General features: G+C 35.1%; 1 protein-coding gene across 4 annotated transcripts in view; it reads right to left on the bottom strand.

The window, feature by feature from the left end:
* Nucleotides 1-22,222, bottom strand: part of IL1RAPL1 (interleukin 1 receptor accessory protein like 1) — a 1,340,631-nt gene that overhangs the window by 678,026 nt on the left and 640,383 nt on the right. For all 4 annotated transcript variants that reach the window (XM_084788848.1, XM_084788847.1, XM_084788846.1 and 1 more), the window contains one exon: nt 18,163-18,442. In XM_084788848.1, coding sequence (XP_084644974.1) covers nt 18,163-18,442 — 280 coding nt within the window. The remainder of the gene's footprint in view (nt 1-18,162; nt 18,443-22,222) is intronic.

Genomic DNA, 22,222 nt, shown 5'->3' with positions numbered 1-22,222 from the left:
AGCTAGCTACATGAGCTTTTTGTACTGTGTCAACAAGGTTAATACACAGGCTGTTATAAATCATGGTACTGGCTTTCTTAATTAAGAAGTTTTCATAAGGTTGAATAATCTTCACTGCTCATTCATTTGAAGATCACAACAGTGCTTTCTGAAAGGCACCCTGCTATATCTTCTCTATCTATGATTCCATCTGTAAATTAAATTTAGCTGAAGATGAGCATCGTTTGAGAAAGAGAAAAAAACTATCAATAAAACAGACTTACTAGAGAACACATGTGTAAACGTCTATAAGGGAGATGCACCTTTTATATCGAACATTCTGATATTTAGAGAGATGTTATATACCTTAATATACACTCATTTTTAACTGTCATCACTTTCGTTTTAATATTTTATTTGTGTGTGTGTATGTGTGTTTTTGTATTTGTGTGTGTGTGTGTGTGTTGAATTCATGCTACATGAATACAGTCTCTGGGATTTCTATAAGAGAGAATTAGATTTCCTGGAGCTGAAGTTACTGGGAGTTATAAACTGTCTGATATGAATACTAGGCATTGAACTCAGATATTCTGGAAAACCAATAAGTACTCTTAACCATTGAACCACATTTGTTTTTGTTTTTTATATAAGATCTCAATATGTACTTTAGTTCAGCCTTAAAATCTCATTTTTCCTCTTTCTGCCTTCCAAGTACAGGGATTATAGGTAGATTTAATCACAAGCACCAATTCACCAGCCTCTTCAATATGCTGAGCATTATGGTAGGCCCTGGATGTTAGCCACAAGAGATTCTTTCAGCAATGCTTATTATTGGAGTAGTTTTTCTACTTAGATACACATGCAATATAACTATATTAAAAATCACTATCACCTTACGACAAATTTTGTACATACAATCTAAAAAAATAAATGTAAAAAATTAAACTTGATGTAGATAAGAGTTACATACATGTATGCATACTGAGCAGATTCCTGATGTCTAATTCTTCAGATATTGTTATTCCGTGGGAATATGATGGAATCCAGAAAAAGTTTCATTGGTTTATAAACTAGCACCTTTGTGATTTTCAAAATACAATTTTATGTGACCACAATTTTAAGCACATAATGATGTTTTCTCTCAATTAGTAAATAAATTTGATATCTAACAAAGCATTACCTATTATAGGAAATGGAATGGGAATTGAATAAGTAGAGTAAATAATTCATGTCTTGATATATAAAATCATCTTTAAATGAGTTTTTGGAAAATGCATAACAAATATAAGAAAATATATCCCTGTATTTTATCAAATGCATTTTGAAAAGCTGATAGTCCCAAAGTGCATCCTAATTATATTCAAATGATTCATTACCATGACTGTCTATCATTTTGCCTTTTCAGAGTTAGAAATATACTAACTCAGAATAAGCTTCACATTTAACTGAAATTCATGTAAGACAAGCAGGCAGAAGATTTCTTCATTCAAAATTCCTTGATTTTTAAAACTATATTTCATATTATTCTTTTGTCTAGTGTACAAGTGCTTTTTCCACCTTGAGTGATTGTATCATAAGGTGGTTGAGAAAGAAAAAGAGGGGTATCTTTCTCTTGGGAAGTGGAGGAGGTGCTAGTGTGAGTCATTGGGAAATTTTAGACAGAAGTATATATGGAAGTTGAAATTTTAGAGATAAAATTCTTTTAAAGTATTCTGGTTAAAAAAAAAAACACCAAACCCTTGGAAATTCTTTCTGTAAGTACTTGGGTTGCAGCTGAAGAGTGAGCCTTTCAGAATAAGATTACACACCACCTGCACTGGGTCAGCTTGATAGCTCATCTGAAGGCACCTTGTTCATTTTCTTACTAAATATTAGGGCACAAGTTATTACTATTTCAAAGGTTCTTTTTGAGAATAGACATCCAGGTATTAGAGTTTATACTGTTTGGCTGAATTCACTACTGTGTTCCCAGCAGCTACTCCAGTGTCTAATATAGAGAAGATGCTTACCAATCAATTTGAATACATAAAATGGACACAGTATGAAATACACTTCTGGGCAAGACTATTATATCAATTTGAGAGTAACTAATTCTAAAACTTCTGAAACAGAACATAATATTCAATCACAGTCAGGGGAGAGGAGTAAGGAGAAAATGAGAGGGAGGTAAGAATCAGAAGATACAAGGGATGGGATAACAATTGAGATGTAATATGAATACGTTAATAAAATATATTAAAATATTCTTATTTTAACTTTATTAGTATAAAGGAACTGCAAGTCTATCCTTCAATATCTTGGTTTAAAGTCAAGAACTAGAAAGTCAAATTAAGTCTCAGTATTTATAAATATAATAAAATGTTGTTACCAGATTATAGTAATATTTCTTCTACTAAAGAGGCCTTCAAAAGTGAAATAATAGTTTTATTTTAAAAACTCAGTCTATTGAAACAGATAGAGTTTCTTCTGCTAAAATTATTGAAAAATAACAATAGTAATACATTTTAAAATAAATTTGAGTTTCTTTTATTACATACTCAAAATCTAACTTTATTTTCAGTATTTCTAACTGCTGGCTTTAAAAGGGCTCTGTTTAGCTTTCCTGGGTCACCCTTGTGATCATCAATCTGAAAAATGATACAATCTTTATATGAAATTTAAAAAATTTTTTCAAATATATATTATATGATTCTAGACTAAACAAGAACTACTGAAAAAAGTTTCTGTTTTGACTCAAAGCTACGAATCATGTTTAATGACCATTTCAAAGCAAATAATGATGTCCAAGTATAGGTACTGGAAGGATCAGAAGTTAAGAGTAATTGCTGCTGTTTTTGAGAGGCCCAGAGTTTAGTCCTGATTACCCATGTGGATCAGCTCATTACTGCCTATAATTCCAGCTTCATAGACCACAAAGTCCTATTCTAGTATTCACATGCATGTGCACATAGGTACACACACACACACACACACACACACACACACACACAATTAATAAAAGAACTGTTTTCTTTAAAAAGTCCAAGATTGGCTATTTTAAATTAAATGACATTAAATATTCTGCTTTGTAGGATCACTATGACACTAGAATGATCTTAGAATCATATACAGGAAATCACAGAACTTAAGGCCTCAGAGTTTGGCCCAAGGAAAATCTTGAAGCTTTATACAAATTGAGGCATACCTATACTATAGCGGCTTTCAAGGAGTCAAACATCTTGTGTAAACCACTTTTCTGAAACATGAACTCTAATACTATGTGATGTACTATGGCATGGAAATGATGGGATTAGGAAAATATATGCTATTTTCCTGAAGCCACTAGACTAGTCTTCAAACTTATTCACTTTATAACCGTGACTCTTTTATGAGACTGTCATTTATGACCTTCTTGGAGAAAGTGGATCATTTCAGATCTATGATTGTGGGAGATAATTAAATCAGTTAAATTCTTATTCAGTGACCTCTTTAAGTTTTTATTTTATAACCATAGATTCTGTATCATGGGGCAGGAACTAAATGGAGATCTGCCTGAAAGCCAGAAATGTCATTGTAAATGTACAATAAATCTAGGCCACAGGAAACTGATGGGAAAAATCATAGTGGTTCTTCATCTGTGGTTTCATAGAAGGTGAACATAGTGAGGTTGTATGTTGAAACTCAGCTAGCTATTTACTTCCTTGGCAATGAGAAAAACTAGAATTAGAGATACTTGAAAGAGCCTGGACTAAGCTGGGTAATTCAGGAATGTCAGTGAAGTTCTAATTGGATGTAAGTGGAACATGCACCAGTATATGGAATGGGTGTTGAGGGAAATTGGTAGGGGTAGATATATTGGAACTGATAATATTTATGTTTACAACGTTTAGTTTGTAAAGAAGGAGGGTTATAGTTGATTTCGCAAAGGTAAAAAACAATTCAACTTATGCAAAATTTAATAAGTACTAATGGATTGTTTATCACTTAACAATGGAAAATAGAATATAAAGCTATCTTTATACAAGTGGAGGAGTACATTTTTGTTTGGTACAACATAGGTATAAATTTGTCTCAATATTTCTGCCCCTGCTTCTTTTTCAGTGTAGAAGATGTTGTTATACCAGACTCAGAAAATTTTAACAACTGTTGTTTCCACCCTTCACCTGCTGTGGATGTGGGCTGGTCGGGTCATGCTATTAAAGAATCACTTTAGGATTTCATAAGCCACCAGTGCAGAAATGCTTGGGCACTACAAACCCACACCTGTTGCTCAGGGCAGCACAACACTGCAACACAGCTTATGCTCTGTTGCTTAAAGCTAGACTTTGAAAACACATCTTTGGCCTGCTCCTTCCTCTGAAGCTGCGTTTTGCGAGCACCTGCTCAGTCTGCACTGAAGATGGGTATAAATATGTGAACAAGTTCTAGCCTAGGAGCTAGAAGCAGTAATGGGGAAGGAAATCTTTTGGACTTGTGATGGAAGGTAGGAAAGATCATGTTCTTTACACCTTTTATTCTACATCTTCCAAGTTAAGAATCATAGATATGGTTGACAGATGTTTGTATTTGAAAATAAAATTGAAGACCATAACCTAGAGAGAGCAGAGTGAGAAATAGAGAAGAGTCATAGCAATCAGATGGCCCATATGTCAGCTCTGAGATCCTTACTTTTTGATATTACCTAGAGAAACAAAGCTCTTTTCTTCAGACTATCCTTTTGAAAGATTTTTTAAATAAAAAGGATTTATTTTATTTTATTTTATTTTAGTTGAATGGGTGTTTTGTTTGCATGTGTGTATGTGCCCTTTATGCATGCCTAGTGCTGGCAGAAGCCAGCACTGTCAGATTTTTGGAAATGGAGTAGATAGATGGTTGTAAGCTGTCAAATGGGTGCTGGAGCTGAATTCATTCACTAAAAGGGGAGCAAATGGTCTTCTGAGCCATATCTCTAGTCTCTTAAATTTTATTTTTATTTTTAATTGTGTGTATGTATGCGTGTTAGGGTGTGGGTCTGTGTTCATCAGTGCATTGACCATAGAGGCCAGAAGAGCGTTTGCAGTCCCCTGGATCTGGAATTACAAGCAGTTATTAGTCACCATGTGGGTGCTGAGAGGTACAGTTGGATCCTCTGTAAGAACAGCAAATACTCTTAACTGCTGCACAGTCTATCCAGCCCCATGTTAGACTGCTTTTTGTTTCTTTTTGTATTCAAAGCCTGTCTTTATAATTGGAAAAAAGTGCAAATATTGGTCTAAAGATCTTTCTTTGCTCAGATCTTATCGGTCATGTATGTTTAAACAGAGATGCAAAGATCCAAAATAAATATCTGCCCTTAAAAGTTAATGGTCCAAAGAAAAGTTGAATACATAGACAGATAATCCAAAAAAGGCCCAAATACCACTTATTTTATTCATTGACATGTTGCATAGAAGAGCATTGGTGAGGTAACTCTACCCAAGATCGTACTTGTACTAGTGATAGGTTAAAGTGTTGGTGAATTTTTTCTCAAAATCCCAAAGGCCATGTAAAAATACTTTAAGTATGTACAGGAAAACATTAATATGCACCTCTTGGCTGTACCTATTTCTCAGAAGAACATCTGATTACATTTTAAATAATCCAGATAAGTATAACCATTGGTGGATTGTTTTCCTAATAATCTGGAGTCTGGCTCTTTGTTTCATAAATATTACCATTAATAATCTAAACACAGTACCATTTGTTTTATGCCTCTATTACTGTAAAAACTCACTTCCCACTTCCCATGTTTCATCTTTTCTAAACATTTATACAATGGCTGCAATATCACTTCATGAAATTGGTTTTGCTTAATATTTCCTGCTTGACAACTGCTTACCAGTTACACTTCAGCATCTACTTCTTTCTTCTTTACTTTTGAGAGCTGTATTTCTAACTGTGGTATATAAAAATTCTGCCTGACCTCTTAGACACTTATTATGAGTTTTATTTTATTAATAGCAACAATAGTTGTTGTTATTGATTTAACTATTTGTAGTATTTTCCATATCAGGAAGTCAGTAAACAATGATTTAGAACCTAAACTTGCAGCACAACTTAGTAATTTAATTTGTATTATTACAGTAGAATCATGCTCATTGTGTCTCTGCTGTGTATGGATGATGTCTAGTTGCAGTAGAGTCCATGCAGCTTGCAAATTCCAAAATTTGTATCATCTGACCTTTTATAGATGTTAGTTAACTTCTACTCTATGTCTTTATTTAATATGAAAGCTTTCTTTCTCAATTGGACTTTCCTTACCCAAGAGCTTTGTCTTCTAAATATGGCTCAAGGTACAGGCGTTTCCTAAGCTTTGCTGAAAGTCAGTTCCCTTTACTATCTTATCTACATCTATTGACACTATTTACCTTGTTTATTCTTAAAAAAAAATAAATGTTACTTATTTATTTATCAACATTATTAGTTATTTATCAACATTAATAGCTCCTTATATGAAATGGTTCTCTCTCTCTCTCTCTCTCTCTCTCTCTCTCTCTGTGTGTGTGTGTGTGTGTGTGTGTGTGTGTGTGTGTGTGTGTTGTGTATGTATTGGAGAGTTCCAGGGCTACATTTGGAGGTTAGAGGACAACTTTTGGGTATTTGTTTTCTCCTTCTACTGTGGTTCCTGCTGATCTAAGTTGCCAGGCTTTGATCTAAGTGCTTTGTTCCTCACTTAGCCATAAGCATGTAAAAAGGAACCTAGCAAGTTTTTTCTTTAGATATTTTCAAAAATTAAGAAAAATATTAATAATAGGATGAAAGTATCACTACATTACAACTCTCATGACCTGCATATGTTTGCAATTTAATAATTTTCTCTATTGGTTACAAGTACTTGTCTATGAGGGCCTGAGTTAGATTTTCAGGACTTCAATATGGATAAATGAGTAAATTAATGTATTATTTAAATTAAAATGTCTCATACTTATCATTTATATCACATTAAAGCTTCTTTGTGATGTTTGTTAAATATGATAAACTTTTATTAATGACAGAATAGCAATATTGTAATTACTTTTTCTACAATAAAAAGGAAAGAATGTTTGAATCTCACAGGTAAATGTTTTGTAATTGGTTATCTGTATTAAAACAAACCTTTTCAAAAGTGATTCAAGATGTTGGTGCCAATTACAGCCTTTGTCTGATTAGCAGGACAGCAGTGACTACACAGTGACCAAAAGACTAAACTGAGAGCTCCGAAATATCATTGCTGGTGTTTCCCAGGTGAGAAGGGAGCACACAGTGTGAACAAAGGTGGGTCCAACCTCAGGCCACCTGGATAATCCACAGAAAAGCCCTGAGTCCACAAAGGCATGTGTATAGTATCAAAAGTCTAGCCCCTACCCTGCCTGTGGGCAACAAATGCATGCTATGTCTCAGACTGAACTGTAAGCCTCAAACACCAGTATTTGTGTTTTCTACCACCAAGGAGACCCCAAAGTCTAGAAAAAAAAGTGGACCTGACCTAAGATCACCAAGCCATTCCATGGAGAGTTAGTTATTAGGTACTTGCAGGTGTTAGTGCAGTCTCCAAATCTAGTCACATGCTTGCCTGTGGGTAGCACCTGTACTCTGTGTCTCATACTGAACAGTGGGCAACAAAAATCCAGTATTTAAATCTTCCAGCAAAGAGGAGATGCCACAGTATTGAACAAAAGTAGATGTGACTTCAGGTCACCTGGGTATTCCACAGAAAGTTTTCAGATCTGTCCTTATGTCAGCTGGATGATCTATGGAAGGGTTCACTGATGCCTGCAGGTGAGGAGTCTCAACCTTTTACCTATAAGCTGCTCTCAGAGATAAGTAAATGACACAAAAACTAAAAGTAATGCTGTAAGCATCCAGATTACTAAAGGTCAGAGTAAAAACATGAACAACAAAAGCCAAAATAATAGGGCAAATTCAGAACCCAATTATCACAAAGCAATCATCACTGGGCATTCTAACACAACTAAAACACAAGAAAAAGGCCTCAAATCTTTCCTTTGAAGATGATAATGGAGGGATTGAATAAAATATGTTAAAAAAAAATACAAGATGATACACTCAAACACATTGAAGCCCTTAGAGATGCCATGACAAAGGCCTATGGAAAGGAAATTAATAAATCATTGGTTGAAATTCAGGAAATGTAGACAATCAGGTGAAGGAAATCAATAAAATGGTTCAATATGCAAAAATGAAAATGGAAACAATAATAAAAGTATAAATTGAGGAAATCATCAAAAAGAGAACTTATAGAAGAAAACCAGAACTACAAAGGTATGCTTCACCAGTAGAATACAAGAGATGGAAAAAGGAATCTCAGGTGTAGAAGATACAATGGAAGAATTTGATGCAATCATCAAAGAAAATGTTAAATATAAAAAATTCCTGACAGAAACCCTTCCAAGAAATAAAGGACACCATGAAAAGGTGAAACCTAAGGATAATAAATAGGAATTGAGGAAAGAGAAGATGCCTGGCTCTAAGGCCCAGAAAATATTTTCAACAAATCATAGAATAAATTTTCCCCCAATTTAAAGTAAGAGATACTTATAAACATTTAAGAGGCCTACATTACACAAAATAGAGTAGACCAGAGAAAGAAAATGCTCCTGCCACAAAACACTAAAGGTGCGGAACAAAGAAAAAATATTAAAAGCAGCAAGAGAAAAAGGCCAAGTAATATAAAATAAAAAACCTATCAGAACTACATCTGAATTTTTATCATAGACCATAAAAGCCAAGAGGGCCTGGGAAAATGTCTTGAAAATCTAAGAGACCAAAGATGCGAGTCCAGACTACTAAACCAACCAAAAAAATTCAAGAGTTAAAACATGGAGAAAACAAGATATTCCATTAACAATATCTAAACAGTACCTATCCACAAATCAAGCCCTATAGAAGACACTAAAATGAAAACTCCAAGTCATTGAGTCTAATTACACCCAGCAAAACACAGGAAAGAGACAGCTTCACTTTAGTGAAACAAAAATCAGACAAGCATACAAACACAGTACCACAACTAACATGAAAATAAAAGGACCTAACAGTCACTGAACATTAATCTCTATCAAAATCAATGGACTCAATTTTCCAATAAAAAGATACAGAGTAACACAATGGATGCATAAATAAGACCTCAAATTATGCTGTATAGAAGAAACTTACCTCACAATGATAGATATTACCTGCAATTAAAGGGCTGAAAGAAGGTCTTCCAATCAAACAGACACAAGAAACCATTGGAGGAGCTATTATAATATCTAGTAAAATTGATTTTCAATGAAAATTAATCAAAAGAGATAAGGAAGGACGATTCATATTCATTAAAGAAAATTCAACCAAGATGACATTGCAATTCTGAACCTCTATTCTCCAAATACAAGGGAACCCATATTTGTAAAATAAACATTAATAAAGCCTAAACCACACATTGATCCCCACACATGACTAGTAGGAGACTTCAACACCCCCTCTCTCCAAAGGAAAGGTCAACAAAACTTAAGCTAAACTGATAAATTATGACATTAATATGTCATGAATAAAATGGACCTAACAGATATCTACAGAGCTTTTTATCCACACATAAAAGATTATACCTTCTTTTCATCACTTCATGGAACATTCTTCAAAATTGACCATAGTAGGTCACAAAGCACGCCTCAATAGACACAAGAATATTGAAATAATTCCTTGTATACAATCAGACCACCATGGACTAATGCTGGACCTCAACAACAAAAGAAATAAAAAATATGCATACATATGGAAACTGAACTACTCTCTTCCTCAATGAAAACTGGGTCCAGGAAGAAATAAAGAAAGAAATTATGGATTTCCTACAATCCAGTGAAAATGAAGGTACAATATACCCAAACTTATGGGACACAAGAAAACAGTGTTATGAAGAAGGCCATAGCACTAAGTGCCTTCATAAAGAGATTTAAAACATCTCAAATAGAAAACTTAACAAAGCATCTGAAAGCTCTAGGGAAAAAAAGAAGCCTACACATCCAAGAGAAGTTGATATCTTGAAATCATCAAACTCAGGGCTGAAATCAATAAATTAGAAACAGTGAGAAAAAATCAACAATTCAATGAAACCAGAGCTTATTGTTTGATAAATTCAAGAACATAGACAAGTTCTTAGGCCAACTAATTTAAAAGGCAGAGAGACACTATCCAAAATAGTAAAATCAGAAATGAAAAGGGAGACATAACAACATATACCAAGGAAATCCAAAGAATCATTAGGTCCTACTTCAAAAGCCTATATGCCACAAAATTTGAAAATCTAAATGTAATAGACATTTTTCTTGATAGATGCCACTTACTAAAGTTGAATCAAGATCAGGTAAACAAATTAAAAAGTCCTCTATCTTCAGTGGAAATAGAAGCAATTATCAAAAATTTCCCCCCCAAAAAATCTCAGATGGTTTCAGCACCAAAGTATAAATGGAAGGGCCATTACCAAACTCATCTATGAGGCCACAGTCACCATGACACTTAAAACACATGAAGACCCAACAAAGAGAATTTCACACCTATTCCTCTTATGAACATTGTAGCCAAAATACTCAATAAAATACAAATTGAATCAAAGAACACATAAAAAATAGCATTCACTATGACCAAGTAGGCTTCATCTGAGGCATGCAGGGATGATTCACTATATGGAAACCCATCAATGCAGTCTGCCATATAAACAAACTGAAATATAAAAACCCCACATTATCATCTCCTTAGATGCTAAAATATCATTTGACAAAATCCAACAACCATTCATGTTTAAAGTCTTGGAAAGAACAGGAATACAAGGCACACACTTAATATATAACAAGCCAATAGCCAACATCAAATTAAATGGAGAGAACCCCAATGAAATTCCACAAAAGTCAGGGACTAGACAAAGCTGCCCACTCTCTACATATCTCTTCAATATAGTACTTGAAGTTCTACCTAGAGCAATAAGACAACAAAAAGATATTAAAAGAATTTACATCAAAAAGGAAGGAGTCAATGTATCACTATTCACAGAGAATATGATAGTATACATAAGTGAACCCCAAATTTCTTCCAGAGCGCTCCCAAAGCTGATAAACATCTTCAGCAATGTGGCCAGATATAAAATTAATTTTTAAAAAATCAGTAGCCTTCCTATATAGAAATGATAAATGGGATGAGAAAGAAATTAGAAAACTACACCCTTCAGAATAGCCACAAATAATATAAAATATTTTGGTGTAACTCTAATTGAGTAAGTGAAAGACATATGAAAAAACTTCATGTCTCTGAAAAAATATTTTAAGAAAATATGAGAAGATGGAAAGATCTCCCATGCTCATGAATGTGGAACAACGGAGTAAAAATGGCCATCTTTATAATTGGATTTTAAACCAACATAGATGTCCTTTGAGAGACTCCACCCAGAGGAAGATCAGGACATATAATAAGACTCCCAGCCAGACTAGATCAAAGAACTGCGAGTTGTATGCAACAGTTGGGGGATGGAAGCACCGGTGTGTGTGTTAGAAGCTCCAAAAGGAGACTATCAAGGCAGGCGAATCTGGACACAGGAGAGCCTGCACAATCTGTTGCACCAACCAAACCTAGAACCTAGACCCCGTGATCAGATATAGCTGATGGACAGTGGAGGGTCCAGGAAGCAATATCGATATTGAACCAAGGTATCAGTATCAAATCACTATGTGTGTCCTGTAACTAGTTGTCCCCATTGAGGGTCCAGCTTGACTCAAGGCCAGCCAGCCTGTGCTGAGGGTCCATCTTGACTGTGCTGAGGTTCCAGCTTAACTCAAGGCCAGCCAGCCTGTGCAGAGGATCCATCTTGTCTGTGTTGAGGGTCCATCTTGACTCAAGGCCAGCCAGACTATGCTGAGGATCCAGCTTGGCTCAAGGCCAGCCAGACTTTGCTGAGGGTCCAGCTTGACTCAAGGACAACTAGCTGTGTCTAAAAATATTCCACTACCCCTACCCCCTGGAATGTACTTACCCCTTTCCCCCCAGCCAGCCTGCTAAATTCTGCTTTTGCAAAAGATATCAGAAGCACTTGCATCTGCTTTTTAGGGTCTGCAGCTTGAAAGAGCTTGTCAGACCCCCAACACACATTGGCTCAAAATTCCTGTGTGTATTGCATTGACATTGGACTGAGTCTCTCTCTCTCTCTCTCTCTCTCTGGGGACGCCGGGTGTAGACAGAGATCTCCTTGAAAGTCTCAGTCTTACAACAGTTCATTCTCCAGGTGGGGAAGGAGAATGGAGAATGGGAGACTACCTCTGATACAAACTCTGATGCCTTGGCAGAGAGGCCTCATGGGAACAAAGAGTAAGGGGATACAGGCTATCCAAATCAGACCTGATATCCTGTGGTCAGACAGTGGGAGGGGAGCCTCCTCTCACCACCATCAGAGGTATAGGGAAGTGGAATAGGGTGGAAGAGGGAGTGTGAGAATGGGAAGATAAGAGGGAGTATATAATAATTGGGATGTGATGTGAATAAATTGTATAAATTAAAAACCTAAAAATGAATCTTTTCAGAGACTTGAGAAGGAATAAAATTAAATACATGAATGAACCAGAAGTTTGGTTAGCAACTTCCAAAATAAAAAGATGACTGAGACAGTTTATTGCCTGAACAGTCCCCAACACTCTTTATACTGTTGGAGCATCATCTTCAGCTTTCTGGCTCAACATATCTGATAGACATATTTGTGAAGCAGGAACTATTGAGGACTTGCTTACCCTGTCTTGGCAGAGTTTGACTACTGACTCTGCCTGCATCCAAGCTTGCCCATTTTTAAGCAGAATTCTGTCTGTGGTAGAAATGAAGACATTTTGTCCAGTGGCTTGTTTGCCACATTTGAAGCCATCTCCATAAGGATGTTCTTTGATGCTCATCATCCTCTTTGAGGTAGGTTGGGTGTTGCCAAGAGTTAACCTGTCTCATTATCAGTGAATCTTTAAAATAATAAAAACATTTTAATTGCCATATTCTGTATGTCTCTGATATTTTGAAGACCCTATCTAAATATTTTACCTTAATAATTTAGTCTTACAATTAAGCTTAGTTGATTAGGGGTTAAGATGCTTTTAGATCAAGGTAATTTTTTTAAGTTAATAAAGATGAGATATGATAGATATTGATTTTTCATTCAGAAATTTAGACCCAACAAGATAGAAAAGATGTTTAATTCATGCTTGCCAAACACAGATAGCCAAATCACTATGAATGTAGCATTTATATAATTCCTGATTGTCTGATGGTTCTTCCTGTTGTGTATAGTTTATTTTATTCATGTGTAATAATATAAATGTATACATTAAAAAAGAAGCATAGTAAAAATGTAAAATAAAAAAATGAATCTTTGCAACAGCCTAGTAACTGTATGTTAACTTTAAGCTTTCTTTAAAATGTGTATATTTATCTGTTTATGGTGGTACAAGCCTTTAACCCCAGCACTCAGAAGGCAGAGGCAGATGGATTGCTCTAAGTTTGAGGCCATCCTGGTATAAAAGAAAGTCCAGGATAGGCAAGGCTACACAAAGAAACATTGTCTCAAAAAAGTGTAGGTCTATCTTTAATATTAAATCATAATTTTAAAGCTTTCTGTCTAATAATACATTGAAAGATTAGACAATGCTTTTACAACATCCAGTGTCCTACAAACATAATGCCAATTTATTCCAGCAGACTTAATTTAATCTTCTTAGTAAAGAAATAGGACTGTGAAAACACATATTTCTTGGATGGTAAAAACCTGTAAATGAAATGAGTAATTTCCCTGGGTTTTAGGTTTTATTCCTAGTAACTGGATCTATTCTTTGAGAAAAGAAAGCAGACAGAAAGAGCACAATTTGGATAATTATTACCCTCTTCCAAAATAATTCAGTCCTTTAGAAACTATTTCATGTTTGTAGGAAAAAAAGTTAAACTTAGTGACTGTTCTAGGTTGATTTATGACTTTTGTGTCATCTCACTCAGAGTTATGCAACCAGAAAATCTCATTGAAGCATATTATGACAAGAGGTTTTCTTATCAGAAAAAAAATTGTGAAACTTGCAGAATCAAATAACTTGGGCTCATGGGAGCTCATAGGAGCTCATAGGTACTGCCAACCAGAGAGCATACATAGGCCTGTGTGTGCGTGTGTGTGTGTGTGTGTGTGTGTGTGTGTGTGTGTGTGTGTGTGTGTGTGTGTTATGTATTATCAGTGGCAAATGAGGAGTTATGGCTTTGTTAAGCTTATTCCTAGGGGTAGGCCTTGAGAAAAACCCAGACTAGGTCCAGGATCTCTCTCTCTCTCTCTCTCTCTCTCTCTCTCTCTCTCTCTCTCTCTCTCTCTCTCTCTCTCTCTCTCCTCTCTCTCTCTGTCCTTTGAACTTTCAGTAGTTCTCAGTTATTGCTCAGGTATCATGACAGCCTGTCTGCTGCCATACTCCCCACCATGATGATCATGGAGTAACCTTTTGAAACTATAAGCTGCCAATAAAATGATTTCTTTTTTTATTTTTTAAAGTTTTTATTAATTTATTCTTGTTACATCTCGATGGTTATCCCATCCCTTGTATCCTCCCATTCTTCCCTATCTCCCTATGACTGTCACTGAGGGGGACTTCCTCCCCTTGTATATGCTCATAGGGTATCAAGTCTCTTCTTGGTAGCCTGCTATCCTTCCTCTGAGTGCCACCAGGCCTCCCCATCCAGGGGACGTGGTCAAATATGGGGCACCAGAGTACACGTGAAAGTCATACCCTACTCTCCACTTTATAGATTGTCTTGGTTATGGTGTATCTTCACAGAAGCAGAAAAGTAACTAAAACAACTATTTTGACATGCTTCTTTTCAAATTTATGACACAATCTCATATTTATGCTTAGATATTTATGCCATGAAAAGTAAATTCACTTTAAAACCTGTAGGTGGTTATTGTTTGCTATATTTAATTTGCTTGCTATTTTGAGATAGGATTTTCTTTTGGTACCCAGGCTGACCACTAAATACACAATGTCCTCAGTATTGAGATTGTAGGCGTGGGTTAGCATTATTAGGAGAAGTTTTAGCTTTAACTGCCTCACATTGGTAATAGACCAGATGCCATTCAGTAATCTAATAAACACTGTGATATATGCATAACTAGGAACACTATTCATAATGCAAAAGAAATGAAACAATTTGGGTGGAATTCAAAGTAGTTATTATGAGTCAAAAATCAAATTTCCAATAGTTTTGTACTATTTGATGGCTTCCATATTGAGTGCAATGTCATTTTTGTGTGTTTGTGTGTGTGTGTGTGTGTGTGTGTATGTGTGTGTGTTGAAAAAGGGAGAGAGAGAGAGACAAAGAGACAGAGAGAGAGAGTGAGAGAGAGATATGACTATGAAAGGACAAGTGAGCTCTTTGCATTCATAGTGTTATTTTATATCTTTGCTGCCTTTATGTCATCCTCATTATGATATTGGACCACAGTTTAGAAATATGTCACCACTGAACAAACATTGCTGCACCATATTGCTGTACATTATTTCTCTTTGCCAATTATGATTTTGTGACTAATTCAGCAGTTACATTTTAATAAAAAGGACACATAGTCAGTATGCCACCATTTGAGGCATTGGAGTGCTTATGTGTGCACTGGCCAGTTCTGTATAGGAATCTGCTAATTGGGCATATCTCTTTGAAGTAAAGAACTAACATTAGAAGGTCATAAATATATGAAAAGTTTTCTTCATTTATAAAGTATACTTATTTATATAGATGATAATGATAGAAATGCACTATTAGTCTCATTCATTCATTTTTATGTAAGACATTAAAATAAAAATGAGGAAAAACTGAGTAAGAAATACTTTCTACAGTTCAGCTATGAAGTGTTCTTGTTTCAAAAATACAAATGAAATCAAAAGGGAAGGAAACTTTGTTCATTACTGTAATGGTAATCATAAATGCTTCTGATTCTTATAATACTTCATTGCAAATATTAGGTATGGATATGAATTGGCTGTTAAACTATATCCTTGGTAATTTAATACTTTGAGAAAAACTGGAAGTTTTTCTTAGAAGATAAATCTTTGAAACTTCTAAAATTCCTTGTTAGTGGATTATTCAGAAACTAATGATGACAGTTTGTGGCCTGCCAGATTGCTAACAATGTGCCACAATATCACAGACTCAACTTACAGCCCTTAGGCTCTACCCATCAGCAGCAAGCCATGTTGTTTTAAATGTTATTTTATAAAGATTTTGAGTGGTTTTCTGCAAATTGAAAAAGGAAGCTGTACCACCGTAAGCTACAAATCAATTGCATGCTTCAATTTCTATGGCAAAAGTTACAATTTCTTCAGTTTGTCACTTTCTCTGGAATGTTGCTTGACATGCATTAAACTTTAAGCTTTTGCCTTTCAGTTTCACCTTCCATTAAAATGTAGACATATGAACAGATGGCAAATGCCATCATTTTGGAAAATTGTCAACTTTTCATTCATCCTTGCAACTCTAAATTCAGGGGTCATTTTAATTCAATTTCTCAGATAACTGGATCAGAGGTTATATTCAAACATATAAAAGAACTGCAGGTCAGTGCTTTTCAAATTCAGATTACTAATGTGACACTTTAGTTTGCCACAACAGCAAATTATGAAAATGATTGAATACGCACATTCAAAATGACTAATTTCAGATGAATGAAGACCCCACATTTATGCGTTTTATATACTCACCTGATTTTTTACATAACACAAAGAAAATATAACATTAAATGATGGCCCAGCATGAGCAGGTGGTCTAAACAGTACTCCTTACCTATACTAGTTTGGCAGTTACTTATGAATACCCACAGAAAACCTCTATTCCCAAAAATCATATTTGAATGTAAAAGGTTGATTAGAATCTTAAAGAATAAGCATAGGCCAAGAAAAAGATGCATTTGATTTTTTAGAGAAGTATCAAACACCTTTCTGAATTACAATATTCATTCACTTATATTTTTAACAGTAAGTCTAAATTTTAATACATGTTTTTGCATTTTAAAAGATTCTTTTCTATTTAACTCTTACATGATTTTGAGGCATTTTAATACCATAACACGGTTGTGGCCATGGTCCAATATAAGATACATTGTAGTGCAGAGGTGACTCATAGGACACAGGAGTGACTAGTGCTAATCAGAATTTCAGAAATAGAAGTTGAATTTTAGTTAGAGAAATATGTTATGTAATTTTGAGACTTTTTCAAAGTTCAGAGATGACTGCTTTAGAACTTTCATTGTACAGCAAACCACTGAAATTAAAAAAGGCAGATAAATAGATTTCACCACATCTTCCTTCCTTATAATCACCTTTGTGAGGGCATCCACTATAATTCATGTAGGCTCTGATTTAAAATCCATGAAGGGATAGATAGTCTTAAACTGAGATTTTTAACTGCCATTGTAAAAAAAAAGGATACTTTTTTGATGCATTATTATTAAGTAAACTGCATATCTTTCATTCCAGGCTGAAAAATGTATAGATATACAATTAATTCCCTGATGGATAATAGCAAACACTTGTTACTAACTTTGATCCTTGCCCAAGGAGATTTGAGAATCTGCATTTTAAAAGTTCTTATAGTCATTAACAAAAGGTTCTAGAACAGAACCTTTACATATTCTTAATATGGCAAGGATACCCATCTTCCTTCTGTGTGTGCTCAAGCACACACACACACACACACACACACACACACACACACACACACACACACACACATACACACTTCTATTGCCTAAATCATCTTTGCAGATGTGTATGAACCAGAGTTGTCTCTGCTCTGTCTGTCTGTGAAGGGCAATTAGAAAATGTTACAGCCCATTTAGCAATAAACTATGCATCTTTTCTGCAAGACTTTGCTTACATTTTATTTGCAACATTTTACTTCCTCTATAAATTTTATTTCATAGTCCTTAGTAATTTCTGGCAACAGAAGTAGTACCCAGATGGTAGCTCTTTTCTCCATAAGCTTGAAATAATGTCTCAATATAAATTCCAATCTCATCTTTTTATGATTTACATTCTAAATTTTAGTCCACGGCAACACATGCAAATATTGAGACAATACGTATAGTTGAACGTGACAGCAGGAAACTTTAGGCATTAGAAGACACTATATCATTTCATGGAGTCAATAATAATTTAATTAAAAGGGTACCTGATGACACAGGCATAAAGCCCACTGTCCTGTAGTAATGTTGGTCTGAACCAAATGGAGTCTTCTTCTTTGCTCATTCTACTTCCATCAAAGGCAATGGGCTCTTCAAAATCTCCTGGACCAGAGCTTTTATACCACATTAAGCTGAGTCCAGCACTTTGGGCGAGGGAGTAGTTTGTTCTGATATAACCGTAAAAGAGTGCGCACTTGATTCTAACAGGCTCTCCCACCAAAACTTGGTATTTCTTGATATCAACAGACCAATCAGTGCATCCATCAGCTGTAGTAATAAAGAGAGGAGAGAGAAGGAAATCATTAGAGAAAGAAATTAGCAATACACTTATTCATTCTGTCATTCACTCACTTAAATGTTTATAGAGCATATGTATTGAGTCAGATTTATTCTCGACACAGTGATGAGTAACAGTGACAACTGTCCTCAAAAGTAATATACTCTGCCTGCAAACAATGTATTGTTTACTTGCTATGTCCAATGTTTAGTTTAGGTTTGTGTCACTTATCTTATTATTTATTCATTTTTACTCTGTTATAAATATACTATTTAGCCTACTCTGTAAAAATAAATGAGGCCCTTTAAAGTATTTCTCTTTTGTTCTGCAGTATAGAACCTTTGTCAATAAAGGGGGCTGGAAAGACATTGCTCTTCTAGCAAGCTTACTTGGCAGGTATTACAGCATAAATGCCTTCCCCACTACCTTAAACCTAACCTTAACCCTAACCCTAACCCTAACCCTAACCCTAACCCTAACCCTAACCCTAACCCTATCCCTAACCCTAACCTTAACCTTAACTCCTCAATTGATTGTTACCCAGGAGCTTGGTAAAATTGTTAGCTATTCTTCAGGTGAAACATATTCTTTTTAAAAATTAATTCATTCATATTACATCTCAATTGTTATCCCATCCCTTATTTCCTTCCATTCCTTCATCTTTCCTGCATTCACTCTATTCCCCTCCCCTATGACTGTGACTGAGGGGGACTTCCTCCCCCTGTATATGCTCATAGGGTATCAAGTCTCTTCTTGGTGGCCTGCTGTCCTACCTCTGAGTGCCACCAGGTCTCCCCATCCAGGGGACATGGTCAAATATGGGGCACCAGAGTTCGTGTGAAAGTCATACCCCACTCTCCAGTCAACTGTGGAGAATATCCTGTCCATTGACTAGATCTGGGTAGGGGTTCGATGTTTACTGCACTTATTGTCCTTGGCTGCTACCATAGTTTGGGCAGGAACCCTGGGCCCAGGTCTGCCCATCATAATGTTCTTCTTGTAGGTGTCTAGGACCCTCTGGATCCTTCTATTTCCCCATTCTCCCATACTTCTCAGGTGAAACATTTTCTAATGAATATTTCCCCAGAGAATGTTAGTGTTTCTGACAACCTCAGGTGGCAGTAGTATTGCCATCAAGATCTACTAATGAAGAAAGTTTGTCACTTCTAACATTCAGTTAAGCATGGCAATACAGTCCCAATAATGCTCGCATCGCTGCATTGGTGATCAAAAAATAATGGGACCCATTACTTGGTATTTAATTTTCATCCACTTTGGCAATGGCAACCAAAATTCTATTAATTAGGTGTCTCTAAAGCTGTAAACTAGATGTTTGTGTAACACCCTTCCCCTGCATACATGGAAGCAGCAACAACATGCTATGCTGCTGTTTGGAGAGGGGACCAGTTATGGCCATTTGGAATTAGATGAGGTCAGAAGGCTGTGTCTCCTTATGATAGGATTGGTGCCCTTAGATGTAGAGACATCTTTCTTCCACTGGGACTCACAAAAAGATCTTTGTGTAAGTATAGAGAATGAAGGTAGCCATTTGTAAGTTATAAAAGAATCATCACTAAAACCGAATTGCTTGGTAACTTGATATTAAGCTTTCCAGTTATCAGTACTTGGAGATATGAGCCACCATTATATAAGCTATTTCATCTATTATAGTTTATTTTGGTAGCCAAGCAGAACAATATATTTTTCTTTGATACTAGTGTATCCCTTTAGTATTAAATGCTCCTGCAATCAGATAATTCTCTATAAGTTGATAATTATGATAGAAATTTTGTTTAAATTACAGTGTAGTTTTTCCCTAATTAAACCCATACAGATAACATCAGAAATGAATATGTTATAGTTAAGCAATATGGAAGGAAATAAAATTAATTGAGTTGAGCTCTGGTAGCTGTTTCACAATCAGATATGGAGGTAAGAAGTTACTGCTCTGACTTCTGGGAGCACTGAGGAAAATATAAGGAAGAATTTGTGCTAGAAAATAAAGAAGCTAATGGATAATATTTTGCTCTATGTATTTCCTAAAGGTTTTGCTGTATATATGTATCACCTCTCAAAGAAAATCTTAAGACCATTGCTTTTTCAGACAAATTATCATTCTGTGGCAATAATAACCTGGGAGTTGCTATATGTCGAAGTTGCTATCCACTTGCCTCAGCTACTGAATCCTAGGATAACAGGTGTAGTCCAAGATATCTGTGGAGAGCATCTTTTAATATACCTTAACCTGCCACACATGCAAAATTAAATGTTCTAACATGGCTGATACATCAACACTATCTGTATACCTGAGACATCAGGAAGTTCTGAGAAAAACTTGACAAATAAAAGATGATCAAGGGCTTATTCAAAGTATTTGAATAAGTATTTAAATGACAGAATTACCTTCTCTTTCAATATTTCTGATATTTTACATTATTTTTAGGAATTATCTCTTTCTCCTCCTGTGTACCCATTTTTTATTAGTTAGTAGAAAATAAATTTGAGTCATGATGACATTTCTGTCTACCATATAGCAGTGTCCCTTAAGAGACATTCGAATCATATAATATTGTGCAGTGAGACATCTCAAAACATACAAGGATGTGTGTCCACATAAGATGTTACTGTTACTGAATAAAATTATTATTGATTCATTCAGTTTCTTCAGCTTTTATTTATTTCCATGGATATGTTCTACTTACTTTGAAAAATCACTGAAAAAGCATATTTCTAGTTTTTTGGTTATGTAAGTTATCAGGTAAAATTTCAAAATTTCACCTTCTAATTGTAAAAGTATTATTATGTAGTTGTGGAGAACAGTAGTATGAGTGTTTTTCCCTCTTCCAGAATTAAAAAGTTCAACCTCCCATGGGAAGGTTCCATGAAAATATCTTCCTTCCATACTCTTCTGCAGTACATACTTTTTTAGAACCATGGGCCAATGGGAGTTTATGAAGCTAGAAAACTATATTGGAAAATAAAAAAAGAAAGCAGTATCCTTATTTCTTTCTTCTTCTACCCTTAAATTTGAGGGAACTTAGATGAAGACAGTGATTCAATTGAGACTCAGAACTAATTGCTTTCCAGAGAGTTCATACTGAAGTATCATTTCATGAACAAAAGCTATATACACTAGAAATGTCAATATATTCAAATGAGATTAGAAAAAGTATTTTAATTAAGTCACTATTCCTACATATGTAAGAGCTCAAAATATTTCCATGGTAACAAGCTTAAAGGTTGAATTCTAAAAAAAAAAATCTAATCATAGAACTCACACATATTGCATCCTAATATGAATATGTAAGTGTCAGGTGTGATGGCACATGCCTGTAATTCACACACACAAGAGGAAGAGACAAGAGAATCAGGTGATCAAAACCCAGCCTGAAGTATACAGTGAGTTTAAGGTAAGCCTGTTTCACTTAATTACACCATATATTTAAAAAAGAAAAAAATTTAAAAGGAGTGATGAAGCTCAGTGGTAGGGTGCTTGATAGACATGCATATGGTCCTTTGTTTAAACTAAACTAAATGTCAGTGTTGAAAATAAAAAAGACATCAATGATTTTCTCAGAAATGCTCATGTTACCTTCTCTTTTAATGAAACTGATGAATCTTGTCCCTAGCTAATTTGTGGCAGTTGAATACTCACAACTCACTTGTTTCCTCTTTGAAATTATTTTTGATATACAAAAATCACATTTCTGGAAATTTTTGTAACCTTCTTGGGTATGGAATAATGTAAAAAACCATACATGTGTAAAAGA

The sequence above is a fragment of the Acomys minous genome (genome assembly GCF_964271855.1).
Source record: "Acomys minous genome assembly, chromosome: 7".
Taxonomy (NCBI): Eukaryota; Metazoa; Chordata; class Mammalia; order Rodentia; family Muridae; genus Acomys; species Acomys minous.
This window is presented reverse-complemented; position numbering and strand designations above follow the sequence as displayed.